The sequence below is a fragment of the Octopus sinensis genome, linkage group LG5 (assembly GCF_006345805.1).
Source record: "Octopus sinensis linkage group LG5, ASM634580v1, whole genome shotgun sequence".
NCBI classification, from domain to species: Eukaryota; Metazoa; Mollusca; class Cephalopoda; order Octopoda; family Octopodidae; genus Octopus; species Octopus sinensis.
This window is the reverse complement of record NC_043001.1, coordinates 118,473,740-118,488,913: the sequence shown is the minus strand read 5'-3', so window position 1 is coordinate 118,488,913 and position 15,174 is coordinate 118,473,740. Positions and strand designations below refer to the sequence as shown.

Sequence of the window (15,174 nt, the reverse complement as noted above, 5' to 3'; positions counted from 1 at the left end):
TACCCTGTAGCAAGAATTTAGGTGAGGTCTGAGGATAATTTCATATGGCATACTGGAGCAACAAATAAGCCATGATTTCATTCTCATCTTCATCCACCATTCTCAGAGGCCCGCATTCTCTGACTTAGTCATAAGAAATAAACACAGATCATGTGGTCTGGCTACATTGGGTCTGATGAGATCCAATGAATGTCCTAGCATGTGTGTTCAGATAAAAGGTGCTAAATCAAAACCATTCTATGTGGGTATTGGACTATCACCTCTCCAGTTCATGATTTTTACAGACAAGATTGTTATGTGCTGCTGGATTAGAAGTAGTAGCAAGACTGATGGGTGCACTTCATAAGTTTACTGCCAGGTACTGCACAGCAGGAATGAAAATCAGCGCTGCAAAGACTGAGATGCTCATCTTCTCAAGGAAGCTTGCACAATGCACGTTACAGGTGAGTGGAGTTCCACTGAAGCAGGTGGAGAAGTTCAAGCATCTTGAGGCCATTTTGACAAGTAATGGAAAGCAGGAAGCTAAATTAAGTGCAAGACTTGCAGAATTTGGGCATTACTGCACAAGCTTCAGCATTAGGTCATCGGGAAAAGGAAGATAGGTGTAAAAGCCAAGATCACTATCTTCAATTCAATGTTCATGCCTACACTTACTTATGGTCACGAATCTTAAGTAATGACTAAATGCAATCATGAATACAAGTAACCAAGATGGATCTTTGGAGTAACAACATGCAAAAGAGTTTGTAGCTTGGAGCTCAGAGAGGTGCTGCAGATAGATTTGTTGTTTCTCCAAATTGAAACATCACAGCTCCAATACTATGGACATGTGGTAAGAATGTCTCGGGAAAGAAATGCTGGACAGGATATATGAGCAAAACTAAGTAACATGTGCCCTATAGGTACACTGTGAGCAAAATGGTTGGATAACATCCTTGAGTTCAGTTGGTCTCACTGGGGGATCCAGCTGGATCAAGTGGCGATAGTTGCTTCTGAAAGGACCCGGTAGAAGGCATGCTTAAGGACTCTGCCCCCAACAACCTTCCCACGAATAAGTATGCACAAAGATGAGATGAAATGAGAAATCTAACCACACAAAATTTCTGACATACTGAGTGTGATCCCTTTCTGGATTTTGATTTTAAATTATTTAATAATATGAATAGTTTCTTACATAGAATGAGCAAATGTTCTTATACAGAATGAGAAAGCTCTTAAATAGAATGAGAAAACTGTGTGTGTGTGTGTGTGATGAACCAACAAGATTGCCTTCATGTGGTTATTTAACCTGCAAGAAACTGAAGCTAAATGATTCTCATATCATACTATTTAAAAAAGAAATTAATGCTTAGCATAATATAGTTTAGAACGTCACTGTCAGAATAAATTGCAGAGTGAATAGAGCTAAAACACTTTTCATCAAAGGTCTGCCTGATTAGGACCAACCACAAGCAAAACAACAAAAACAATAATAACTATTCTAGTGCATGACAAATGAAAACTGATGGGAAATAAGGGGCTAAATTTCCATTTTGTTATCCTTGAAGTTAAAGTATTTTTTTTAGTTTTGAAACTTTTATCCTTTTGATAGTATGTAACTTAGCAAGGTCACAATTTAGCCAGTTCTCATCTCAGACACATTGTATTAAAGTTCTTTCAAAAATACATTGAGTTTTTATTTTATTGCATTTATTCATTGTTCATAGTAAACTGTTACTACAAATGTGTTTAGTACAAATGCACTTTAACAAGATGGCTTCACAGCAACTACATGAGTTGAATTAACCACAAGGCTGTAAAGGTCATATTCTAGAAATCTGACAGTAGTATTGTCAATACTGAAATAAATACCTTACAGTATTTAGTTTCATTTCTATATCTTATAATTCTTTTAGTCAAAAGGAAGATACTTTATTTTATTGCCCTTTCCAGGTTCAGTGAAATTAAAGTAACAGTCCTTGTAGGATTTGATCTCAGAACCTAAGTGTTGAAACAAATGTCACAAGACATTTTATCCACCACTATTGCTCCTGCCAGGGCTGACTTGGGACTCAACAACAATGTCACTCTACTGCCAAGTGAAAAGACTTATATAACAAGCTATTTCTCATTTTTGTTTACCTTAATACCCCGATAGAAAAATCCTCTTCTTCGCCTTGCAGGTCTCAAGTGTAAATATTCTTCTGTACTAGACACAGTGATATTCCACACTTTGTGCCAGGCTTCATAGAGTGGTTCATGTACAGGGTAGACACCAGAATGGTGTGGCGCCACAGCATAGTTGTTAACTACTGGTATATTATATTTCTGAAAAGATCAGATCAGGCAAGTAATTAGGATAACAGTTAGTATAATTATGTAATTGTACATTCCTAAATTTTCAAATATTTACTAAATTATACAAACACATTTAATGTCTAAAAATGAATATTCACTTCCAAATATTTTCCTTTTAATAATTAAAAAAAATTGAGTATTACTTTACACTTAAATGCTTTTAAAGTTAATTAAAAAGAATTTAAAATGTATAATAATAAAAGGATTTTTATTTCACTTTAAACTACTTTCTGAATTAAAAATAAATGTTTAAAAATCAGGTAATACTTTATTTGCAATTACTATTATTCCTTTCATAACAAATAATTTCTTTTAATTGATTTTTACTTCTTTTTACAATATTTTCTAAATTAGAGAAAAATATATGAAAATACTTTTAAAAATTTAGTTTCTAAATTATACAGGAAAAAAAAACACAATCACCATAATGGCTGTTTTGAGATTAATTAAAAATACAAGAGCAGTTTTGTTTAATTATGGTCTTTTTTTTTTCTTCTTTATGCTTGCATAAAATTAACCATTTCAATGTAAACATTTTGGAAAACAAAAATGTATAACCAAAACTAGCCAAAACATTCTTTTTTTTGGAATCAAAACATTAATGAAGAAATTTCATGCCAAGTTGGCTATTTCTCAACTACTTAATTCAAATGTGATTTTACCAAGTGCAAATATTTTTTCTTCAACCAAGAATTTAAAGCAATTATCTCAAAATATTCTCTAAATTACAAATGAAATCAAATTACATGGCTATGGCTGGTAATTAAGAAATACTTAAGCTATTAATTCTTCAATGATCAGTTGATTGATTAATCAACAAAATATATACTGTATAAACTCAAAAGTTGAACTTAGGCAAATATCAGCTGGTTTTTAGGGGTTTCACAATTTGGAATAGGTAACAGATTTACATTTACTAGTTGAAGAATTATCCAGAGTATAAATGTTACTATAGGGAAATAAATTTCTCCTCCCATTATTATACATTTTAACGTACAATTTACTGAAACATTACATTAGGAATTTCTCAATTTCATCATCAAGGAAACATTACAATAACTGTATTATGATTAATGTGGTAAAAAATACATCACATCATCACATAAGGCCTCCAGCAGTCGATGTGGAGCCTGTATCTGCATAAGTATGTTGAGGCATGTTTTGAAGAAAACTAGCTGTTGGCCATGAATGCAAATCTTCCTCTGCATTCCATTGATGTTTAAGGAAAATCCACTAACTTAGACTGATACAACTTGGTAACAGTGGCATCCCAGGTGTTGCTGTCAGAATGCAAGATACTGTAAAGCATTTTGACCAACTTAAACAGTATCATTCTGAACTGGTACTTTTTTTAATCATCCCCAAAGAGATACAAAAAGTTAACTTCAGTAGAATGTGAACTCAGAGTACAGAGAGTCAAAACAAATAGCAAAAAGTATTCTAACACTAACAAAGCTGCCAATTTGCTATCTTACATCACAATATTTATTATATAAGTTAGATGATATATATATTTACCAATATAATTCTGTAGTTTATTTAGTTTTTCTCTCCTCCACCCATTTTTATTCATTTAAGAAATTATTTGGAGTTCTGCTACTGATACATCAATTTGGAATGTTCTTTGAATTTCAGTGTCTCAAGAGTAGAATCAATATAATATTTGACCCTTCTGGTCTAACACTTTTTTTATTTCTATTCAAGTATATGCAATAGTCTACTGTTAAACCAACTACTACAACAGTTTAATGGACCAGTCTCTAATGAGAAAGTAAACCAGTCATAAAATGGCTCAAATCTGTTGTACACTGATGAATTGCTTTTCCATTATCTCTTCGCTACTTCCTTGTTCTGGGTCACTCCCATTTAAAATGCCCATCATATCCTCTAACTTCTACAAGATCGCTCAAACTACAACAAATAGTCAAATATTCTTCAAGTCCCATGCTACTGGTTTAAACAAGGCAAGGCTGAAAGATAATGTAGTCCTAAATATACTGTGTTTGAAAATAAAACAGTATGATCATGGCTAGCACACCTTTCATCACAGCACAGGTCTCAGTTTAAACAACAAATCATATCTATTTCTCTTCTCTTTTATCAATAATATGCTTCACTTCCCAGGTCACATACCACACATTTTACCCGATTCCTTCCTTTAAACATGCATTTATCTAAAATTTATTTCCACTTTTCAGTTTTGTTTTAAAAAAAAATCCACTCACTGGAAATAACTTCCCAGAGTTAGTAAATGTTATGTGGAATACGTAATATTATCAGACAAAAACTAAGGTTATAACATCTGGTTCTTTGGAACTGATAAGAACTGCAGTCTTATAGAAGGCTCAGCAGCTACTTTCAGAGGAGATTCCATAAGATTAATATATACCTAAAATTGTTTACAGATAAATATAGCAAATTCTTAATTTAGTTCTTAAGCCATTTATTCTGGTTAGGATCAACACTAATAAAGATTAAATCAATTACTTTTCTTTAAAACCATTTACTATGTTCATGTACAGTATCAAAAATATTTTGTTTATTTATTATTTTCATATATATGATATCATAAACATTCAATTAGCCAGTATAATATATCCATGCCAAGGTTAATACTTTTGAAGATCAATTTTTAAGTTTATAACTGAGGTGGAAGTCAAATATTATGTAGATATTCTTTCAAAACTGAAACTATTTTGAGCCTAGAGAATAACTGCAGACTTGGGGTGTAGCCAATCCACTACACAGGTTTAAAAATTAGTCTCAAAGTTGACCTATACATTAGTATATATGGTCACTAATGAATTTGGGTTTAAAACTCAAATTTATTAACTACAGATGGCTTTGGATAATGTTAGACCCTAGTTTCTTGATTATTTTAAGGCATTTCCAGGAATGTGACATGACAGTGCCTTCCACCAAACTGCACATCTTACTCATTTGAAAAATAGTTATCTCTATGTGAAAAATCTTGTATAATTATAAAAATCAAAATAAGATTGTATATTCAGTTTTGGTCTAAACATATTTGCTCTTGGTTATTTCTATCAAGTTTAAACAATGGAGAAGAGAACAATTTTGAATAGTGTGTTAGTGTAAAATAAAATATATTGTAAATAATTAGATATGATACCAAGTATTTAAAAAAAAGAAAAACAATAATTTTGATAGAAAAAATTGTACTTCAAAATTAATTCAAAATTTTACCAATCCTATAATAAATGCAAAAATTAGTATAATTATAGCTTTGATGAGAAAAAAGAAACATGCTTTAATTAATACCAGGATCGTTTATTTTAACATTTGATGGTCTGTTTTGTTTTTAATGAATGAGAAAATATTCCTTGTGTTATTCAGAATTTAATAGTATTTTTAACAAACTTTTGACAGTCAATCTATATTCAAAACTTCACAATTCATGGCAGTTTTTTTTTTTTTTATATATTAACAAGTAATATAACAATAAGATTATGAAATATGTAAAAGGTATCTGAAGTAATGGAGTTCATGATTTTCTCTTAAGGGCACCAATAACAAAGTAATTCTATCTTGAATTTCAATCACAGAACATTATCAAAGACATGTACCAGCCATAGGTAAGAGGGGAAAAAAAGAGACGTGGGTATATAAAAGCTAGACATGAAATCTATCAATATCTAAAAGATACCTAACCAATACTTAACAAGAGAGCACCAGAAAAGATCTAAATAGGCCAAAAATAGTAATAGTTCAAGTTGCCAAATTTTTGTGCTAACTTAGATAAGTTTTAAGCAAAGAAAAACATTCACAACGAGATTAGACATATTTAAGTGTCATAATACACGTTACCCACATAACTGTGGGGGTAACAACCAACAAGTTACTTTGTCTAATTGCCGGTCTTTACCCCATCCCTGCTCTCACACACACACACACACACACACACACACACACATACACACAGCCCAAAACAATTGTAAAGATCCCCAGAATTAAATGATTTACAACTTCATTGTTCATATCCTGTGCATACCCCCATTGTAGGATAGGTACACCATGTCTCTATGATTTGTCAAAAGCAACTAAAAATTGCCTCATAAAATTCATCCAACTCATGCCAGCATAGAAAATTAGATGCAAAATGAAGATAATGATGATGAGATGGTAGGAGGAGGATTACTGTTCTTAAGAGGACAGGAATAAAAGAATTTGTAAAGCTCTAGTTATTTGGTCATTGTCATTTACGTTGTGAATTCAAATCTTACTAGGACCAACTTAGTCTTTCATTCTTTCAAGTCACTGAAGTAAGTACTAGTAGTGATAAAATATATTCAATTATCTGTGAGTCTCCATATTTTTTTTTTTGTTCTTGTGACAAAACAATAAATATTACCATCCATCAAGAGAGTAAAATTGTAGAATAAAAGACAAACAATGTCTGAGATTCTAATTTATGTCTTTGCCTTTTATCCTGTTAGGATAAAAGTGGAGAGTCAATTGATATGTCTCCCTTGCAAAATTGCAGCCTTCAACATTTCTTCAGAAGACTTAATAATTTGTTTCTTCCATCACATATTAAAGGTTCCCATATCTTACTATTTCATTGGTGTCATAAAGTTATCGTGGTAGAAATAGTATTCATATAGCAACATTGACATTACACAAGCAATGTAGATGTGTCATTCATAACTTCTTATTCTAACAGGAAAAAGAAACTAGCCTACTTTTTTTTAAACCACACTAATTTTTTTCTTTCTTTACTAGGTAAAATTGCAGTAAATAAAAAAAACCTGTAAGAAATTAATAAATATTGATAAAAAAATCAAAAAATCAAATCAAAATCGAAATCAATCAACATCAATGGAATTTGTAGTTTGTGGTACCAGTGCCGGTGGCACATAAGAGAATCATCCGAACATGGCCGTAGCCAGCACCGCATCGAATGGCCTCCGTGCTGGTGGCACATAACAAACACCATCCGAGCGTGGCCGTTCGCCAGCCTCGTCTGGCACCTGTGTCGGTGGCACATAAAAAGCACCCACTACACTCACGGAGTGGTTAGCGTTAGGAAGGGCATCCAGCTGTAGAAACACCGCCAGATCTGACTGGCCTGGTGCAGCCTTCGGGCTTCCCAGACCCCAGTTGAACCGTCCAACCCATGCTAGCATGGAAAGCGGATGTTAAACGATGATGATGATGTCACAAATATGGGGATATTAGCCAGGAATATTGAGTAACACCATTAGGATGGTAGTTTATCAAAATCTTTAGAGCATTAGACAAAATGTCTTGAGGATTTTAGTTAAGACTTCTTTTACATCCTGCTTTCAAGTCCTGTACAAGTCTACTCTGCCTTTCATCCTTCTGGGATTGACAGAAATGATTAGAGGTAATCTGCCTAATTACATTCATTACCCAACATTTGAGGCCTGAAGCCAATGCTGTCAATCAAAGAAATCCCAGAATTCAGTGATGTAGCAGTACTAATAATAATGATTTTTAACTTAATGCTTTAGCATTCAGATAACTGTCAAATCTGTCAAATGTAATGCTTATTTATTCACACTGTTTTGAATTAATTATGCATTACCGTCTAGCTTCAAGATTCAATGATGTGGCTGTTTATTTTTAGAATAATATTGTAGAGTAGGTGTGAGAAGTTGGATCTGGCCAATCTGAACATAAAACAGGTATTATATTTGAGCTAGATATGACCAGTTTAAATGCTAAAGGCTTATAGACAAAATCCACAGAATTTGTAGATTGGGATATAGTAGTACTTGAGAGAGGCTTCTTTTATTGGATGAAAGTGAAGTTCATCTGTGGAATGGAATATGACAATCTACCAGCTGTGTGACCTATCACTGTTTTGTCTGATACTTTATTGATCCTGCCATCTACCACCTTACCATCATCATTCTGACAGAGTTGTACCAACACCCTGAAGGCATATAGCATAGAGTTTTGAGTTGTTGGGTTCTATGGGTCATGAGTTCAATTGTCAGCACCTCATGCTGCTTCAGACCACTTCACTGAAAATGAGTATCGGTCACAGGTGTGCACACCTGAGTGTATGTGTGTGGAGGGGGCCACATCAAATGATAGACTGACATCCCATTCAAGCAGGTGGACTTTTAAATGTCAGCTAGACTTTAAAAAAGGAACGGCAATTACATATGAGATACTTATCCAGCATTAATATTCATTTATTTTTACAAAAGTATTTTGGCAATTCAAATCTATATTTAGTAACACATACAAGATATTAATAAACCAGGTAATTAGAAAATATTATTTTAGTTAGCCCCCATCCTACCCTGTGTACACACACAAAATTTCAGTTGTTTATTTTAAATTTAAATACCAACATGTCAATCATTTAAAAATTGCATTTACTCACAAATTTTTTCATTCTCTTTACAAAAAGAATTTTAGGTTATTTTAAAGGACAGTTTTACACACACATGCATATACATACATGCATACACACAACAACAACAACAACAACAACAAATGTCACTAATAGTCTAGGGGTGCTTTTATTATTTATTCATTTAATTTCTTTATTTGTATTTTCCCAATTATTTCATCTCTGAAAGAGAATAAGAAAAAGATAAACTATAAAATTTAATTGGTCATTTGTTTATTCTTTTCTCTATATCAACAAACGAAGAGAGCGGATTGTGATGATGACAAACTGTTGACAAACAGATTGTGATGATGACAAACAGCTTTTAACCAAAAACCTTTACAAAACTAAAATTTAATGTTCTGTTTATAATTTATTAACTTCTGACATTAAAATGTTTCAAGATCTGAATTGCTGCAACCTTAAGTTAACCAGACGAATATAGTCCTGAATTTAGGAAATGATTTTAAAAATATATTGAGGTGGCTATAACAGAAGAAGGTATGTAAAGAAGAGCTGATTCATATCCCAAGACATTGGATCTCAACAGATGAAATAATGGAAGATAAAAGGAAACTATCCGTTTGTTCCCAGAGAACATTTTTCCTGCAATTACCTAAATAGAAATCTGACACCTATAATTCTGTTGTTTGTTCTGGCAATGAAATGATATATACACACAGAATCATCATGAAAGATGAACTGCAATACAACCCTGTAAATGTCATAGATATACGTTTCCTATAATTCTTTTGAAAGCCATAGCTCTAATTTCATAGTTTTAAGTACATAGAATGCTAGTCTAACATGGATAACATTTCCTGACAGCTCACTCTAATTAGCTGATGCATTGTAAAGGTACTTTGATTGGAAATACATTGAGAGCTACAGGTGGTTTGAACCACAATCAAATGAATCAGAAACCTGGTACTTAATTTTTTTTACTTCAATAATTGAATCCATCTCTGTGGCCCAGGGAAGTATCTCATTTCTACCATGTACCTACTACTTTCAAAAGTGCATTACCTACTTTACAGTTAAGTAGGTGGATTTAATAGTTAAGAGCTGCTTTGACCAAAGACATAACAAAGAATAAAGATTTCTCAGCCTTCTTTCAAGTCACTCACTATTTTAAACTGCTGTGTGCTCTCTCTCTCTCTCTCTCTCTCTCTCTCTCGGGTTTGCTCATGTTTATTATGAACAGTTTATTAGACAAACCATGATTCAAATAACCAGTCAACCAAAGCCATAACTTGCAAGCAAGTAGGACTTGGCAGCTTGTACCATGCTCTTTTGTTTTTGTGTGTTTCTTTTTTTTTAGGTAGCTATGTTGTTGCAAGCAGACATAGGTGTCCTCTGACATTTCACTCTTGACTCAGCAGATCATCCAGGAAGTGACAGCTGGAAGCGGGGGGGGGGGGAGACAGACAGACAGACAGAGACAGAGAGCTATATCAACAGTTAAATGGTGTTCATTACAGACTGAACAGACTGGAGCAATGTGAAACGAAGTAACTTGCTCTAAGACACAGTGTAGCACTTGGTCCAGGAACTGAACCCAGGGCTTTATGATCATCAGCAGAACATCCTAAACACTAAAGCATGCATCTTCACATATTAGATAGCACAAAACATATTCAGCTATATGCAGTTGATGTAAATATTTCATCCATAATCCACATCATGAAGCCCACATGATTCTGTAAATGGGGTATGATTAACCCATCTGATCTGACATGGTTCATATAAACATGTAATTGATACAACTTGGGATAGCCTCACCCACTCACTTATCCAATTAATATAATGTATATGCAAATGTGTACCAGTTAAAGCAACAGAGTAACTAGATACATTCCTATGCAAACACATTTATGTGATCCGGTAACAAATCCATAACAAAGTATCAGACCAAAATTACCATGTTTTGGTTAGAGAAACCAGATACGTCCCTACACAAACATACTTATGTGATCCGGTTAATGTCTCCATAACAACAAAGTAACCAACCTAAATCAGCCAGCAGAACTTAAAAGCTTGCTTGTAGTTATCAGAGTTGCTTTATTACTGAAACTGAAAACTTCCCACAGTCTGATTCAAGGAGATATTCTTCCTTAACTAAATAACCTTGCAGCAGCTGATTAAATTTTCAGTTTCCAAGTAGATTAAGAAAGAGAATTATGTAAATCTTATATCACAGGAAATTAAAATGAAGTATGAAGATATGAAATAAAATTATTGGCATGATAAGGTAGAAAGAATCAATTTCTATGTGTATTTATGAATAAGATTAAATGTAGTATGTTTACATGCATGTGTATATCCATGTATGAACATGTTGTATATAGTTAATAACTGAGAATTCATACTAAATACTTATTTCTTTGATATAGGGTGTTATATTTTTATGGTGAAGAAGTATGGACAATTAAAGGGAACTTGGTATAGAAATCTCTAGAAACACACACAACAGAATACTGTTCCATATATATCTGGAATTCTACTGCTGTTCTTGCTGCTATCCATACAACTGAGATTGCATTTAAAAAAAAAAAGGGGGGCCATTCAACTGATTGGTAAAGAGTTGCTTACCAACACACAACTTGTCTACAAATGTTCTGTCCCCTCACTGTCTGTTATATCAATACTACATCATCTGCTCCTCTAAATTAGCCAGTTAATATATACAGCCATCCAAACCAACCCAACTTGTCTCCCCCCATCAGCTATATTGTATCCCTACCTTTCAACTCCATTCTAACCATGACGTTTAATTCTTTTTCCAATCCTCTGGAATTCTCTTCTTGCAGTTAGCAATTAACAGATATTCAGAGGAAACATGAGCCCCTATCAGCAACAGCAGTCTCAGAGGCTCTATCAAAGACAGGGTTACTGACCCTTCATCTCACAAGTTCTTATTTGGAGTTAATGCTCTTCTAGATGGGCCAGGGATCATGCCTCACTTGGGTGTTTCATTCGGAAACAATTTCTACAGCTGAATGCTTTTCCTAAAACCAACTATGTTACAAAGGGAACTGGGTGCATTTTACAGTTGCACCAGCATGAATGAGTATGGCTGCCTTGTTGCCAGAAAAGGATAGAGCCCTCACTACTCTTTGTTATATAAATTTTGATACACATGTGTAATAACGTAATTGAAAAGAAATACAGAAATCAAGCCATGTAACAGAAATTGCATATGAATAATTTATACATATGTAAATAGAACAACTGAAAGAGTATACAGACATTTGATCATCTAACACTGGCTACCTGAGTCTGCTTATTAATCATTACACAAGGGAGCAAACATTCATTACACTTTCGATATAACTGTATACAGATTCTCTGTACAGTAAAAGTTTACTTAATTACACATACACATTCCAAATTCGTCATATATATATAACCAAAAACTCAATTTCCTCAGGTCAGGTGCTATCTATCCTCTCTGAGATAGTCACATATGTACAAATACATCTGTATATATGTATTTGTGTGTGTGTATATGTGTGTGTGTGTGTGTGAGTGTGCAAAAAATATGTAGATAAATATACCAACATGTGTATACATATACACAATTACACAAATGCACAGATATATACACAAATACATACATATACACACCACTGCATACAGATGGTCATAGTATACTAAGTAATTTAGGTTTTAATTTCCTGCTGGAACCATTTGATTTAGTTCACTGATGTTCAGAGAAAAGTCAAAGACAATAACTTTACCATTCCTGCCACCCCACCTATTTTTGCCAGTGTAAGTTATGTATATCAAAAAAATCCTGTCTCTCAGTGATTCACATTGGTCTCTCTTACAATTCTTCAATACTGAATTGTATCTTTATCTGAAGTTTGGGTCAGCTGGCTGGTAATGAATAACATTTTATGTGTTAAATCTCAGATTAGCTACTCTATTGGAGAAACATTTTACATTTTTACAGTCTGTATTTAATTCTAGGTCTAGATATAGCAAAAATAAAACAAATACAGACATAGACACACACACACACACACACACACACACATTTAAGTGTTTGCCAGATATGTTGTTGGTACTCCAGTAATTTATGTCAAGCTATAAACCTTGTGTATGAGTTGTCTCTGTCACAGTTTTGTTTACATTTTAAGAAGAAGCCTTCAGGGACTTTATATTGGTATGCAGAGGTGAGAGAGTAAGTGGTCCCTGATAAATCTTAATGACAATGGAACTGGTTGTTTTGAGCTGCTAAAAAGAATTTCCTGAATTCGACTGGTATTTCATTATCAACACTTATTTTCCTCATTTCCTTGGGACCTCAGTCTCTTAAATCCACAGCCATATAGTGTTTCAGCACTTTAAACTTAGTGGGGCCAATCCATCTCTAAAACTGGACACAGCCAATTTCTCAAAGAGTGGTATGGGTATAGGAAGAGGAATTCAACTCAGTAAAGGGCTGGTACTTTACTGACCCTAAAAGAATGAAAGGCAAAGTCAACTTCAGTAAGATCTGAATACAGAAGACAAAGAACTGGAAGAAGACGAACATGGTCTATCTGATGCTCTAAAGACTGACAATTTGCTGCCTATTTATTTTATGAATAACATGTTTTGGGGGTAGTTGTTGCTTAATAGATTGTTACTGAGCTTGATCATTTCTTTGTGGTGGGTATCACGATAACTACTTATATTCTTTACACGATGTTTTAGGAACTCAGCAATACTTCTCTCTACATTGTGTGGATGGTGGGAATTGAAGTTGAGGTATCGTCCAGTGAAGGTCAGCTTGCGGTATACGGATGTCCTGAATCCATACTTGGTGCATGTTATCACCATCATCAACAGCAGCCATCCAAGAATTTGGACCTGGAAATCTCTATTTCCAGTGGTGTCGGGTGTCAATGAAGAGCCCTCGACTACAACAAGATGACCAAAGTTTTTTTTTCCAAGGTCTGGGGTCTCCCTCCCCTAAGCCCTGGACCATCACCTAATCACCCTTACCCGTCTTGTTGCTTAACAACAACAACATCGAAAAATACCTTGATGAAGGCTGGAGGGTTATACCAGCCGAAACATGTTAACAACAAACAAGATGAGGACAAATATCCACCAAAACCATGTCGTTGGGAAGCAAACTTCTTAACTACACAGCCATGCCTGCACCTGCACACACACACCTACATGTGTGTGTGTGTGTGTGTGTGTGTGTGTGCATGCTTGCGCATAACTTTCTAGTTTGCTTATGACTGTCAAAGTGTTAAAATTCTACACTTTGTTTATGACTGTCAGAGCAAAACAGTGATGTGAATATTACATTTCCCATTGACATTACAACTAATCACTCTCTGCCTTTGTAGACCAGAAAAAAAAAGCCTTACTTGAAAAACGGGTAAGAGTTGACAACAGGAAAGGCATCTGGCCAAAAATGCTGTCACAAATAAGTCCCCATCCAATCAGTGCTAATAGGAATGAACAGACATTGAATGAACAAACAAAAAATATTCTGAACCTGCAGCTATGTGTTTCAAACAATTCAGACCAATGCGTAAAGAAAAACTGTAAACTAAACAACAGCAATAACAAAATGGATAATTAAAATAACACTGTTTGCAAGTATGCAAATGAGTAGAACATTCTTGGTTTTTTTTTCAATCACTGCATTGAGATTGTAATATCAATTAATAAAACAGCAATTGGCTGTGTGGTTATGGAGTTTGCTTCCTAGCTATATGGTTTCGGGTTCAGTCCCACTGTGTGGCACTTTGGGTAGGTGTCTTCCACTATAGCCCCGAGCCAACCGAAGCTTTGTGATTGAATTCGGTAGGCAGGAGTTACTGCCGTGTGTGTGTGTGTGCGTATAGCTGCTCAGTGCCTCTCCGAAAGAGAGATAGGGAAATCATTAACTTGCATGCCCTTTGGAATATCCAGTGACTAACAGAATAAGAAAGACTATCATTAATTGGTTCCGTTTTGAATGAGGTTAGAACCTTTACTGAATTTTAAACTAAAACTCAAATTAATTCATATCAAGAGGCTTTTTATTGAATATATTTTGCATTTAGGAAATGAGAAAAGTTTATATTTATAACAATCAGTAAATAAGCGAATATTAATATTATAAATAATAGTTTTAAACAATATCAAACAACAATTACAAAGAGAAATGAGGGTGGATAAAATAAATCCTTTAAAACTGCCACACTAGCTAATAATGTATCATCATTCAATGAAAAGAATGAATCAACAAGGGAACATTTACATGGTTGTTCAATCTGATAGAAACAGCAACTAAATTTTCCTCAAATTACACCCTTGTGTCTGAAATACATTTGTAAGGCAAATGGATATCTGTCAGTTTTTGACCACGAGCAGTCACTTGTTTCATCAGCTATTCGACACTTTAGATTACCTTGTTAGTGGCTGAGTATTCCACAGACACAAAATAATTCTCAGGCTGA

At 34.1% G+C, this 15,174-nt stretch overlaps 1 protein-coding gene and 1 long non-coding RNA gene across 3 annotated transcripts in view; both read right to left on the bottom strand.

Annotated features, from left to right (window-relative positions):
* LOC115211637 (bifunctional heparan sulfate N-deacetylase/N-sulfotransferase) overlaps positions 1 to 15,174 on the bottom strand; it is a 121,156-nt gene that overhangs the window by 16,735 nt on the left and 89,247 nt on the right. For both annotated transcript variants that reach the window (XM_029780263.2, XM_029780262.2), the window contains exon 5: positions 2,122 to 2,307. In XM_029780263.2, the coding sequence (XP_029636123.1) occupies positions 2,122 to 2,307 (186 nt within the window). The remainder of the gene's footprint in view (positions 1 to 2,121; positions 2,308 to 15,174) is intronic.
* LOC118763418 lies at positions 2,774 to 9,371 on the bottom strand. The gene is made up of 3 exons (XR_004999174.1): positions 9,359 to 9,371; positions 6,190 to 6,199; positions 2,774 to 4,009 (listed from the first exon to the last, which is right to left on the bottom strand). It is a non-coding gene; the product is annotated as an uncharacterized LOC118763418 (long non-coding RNA).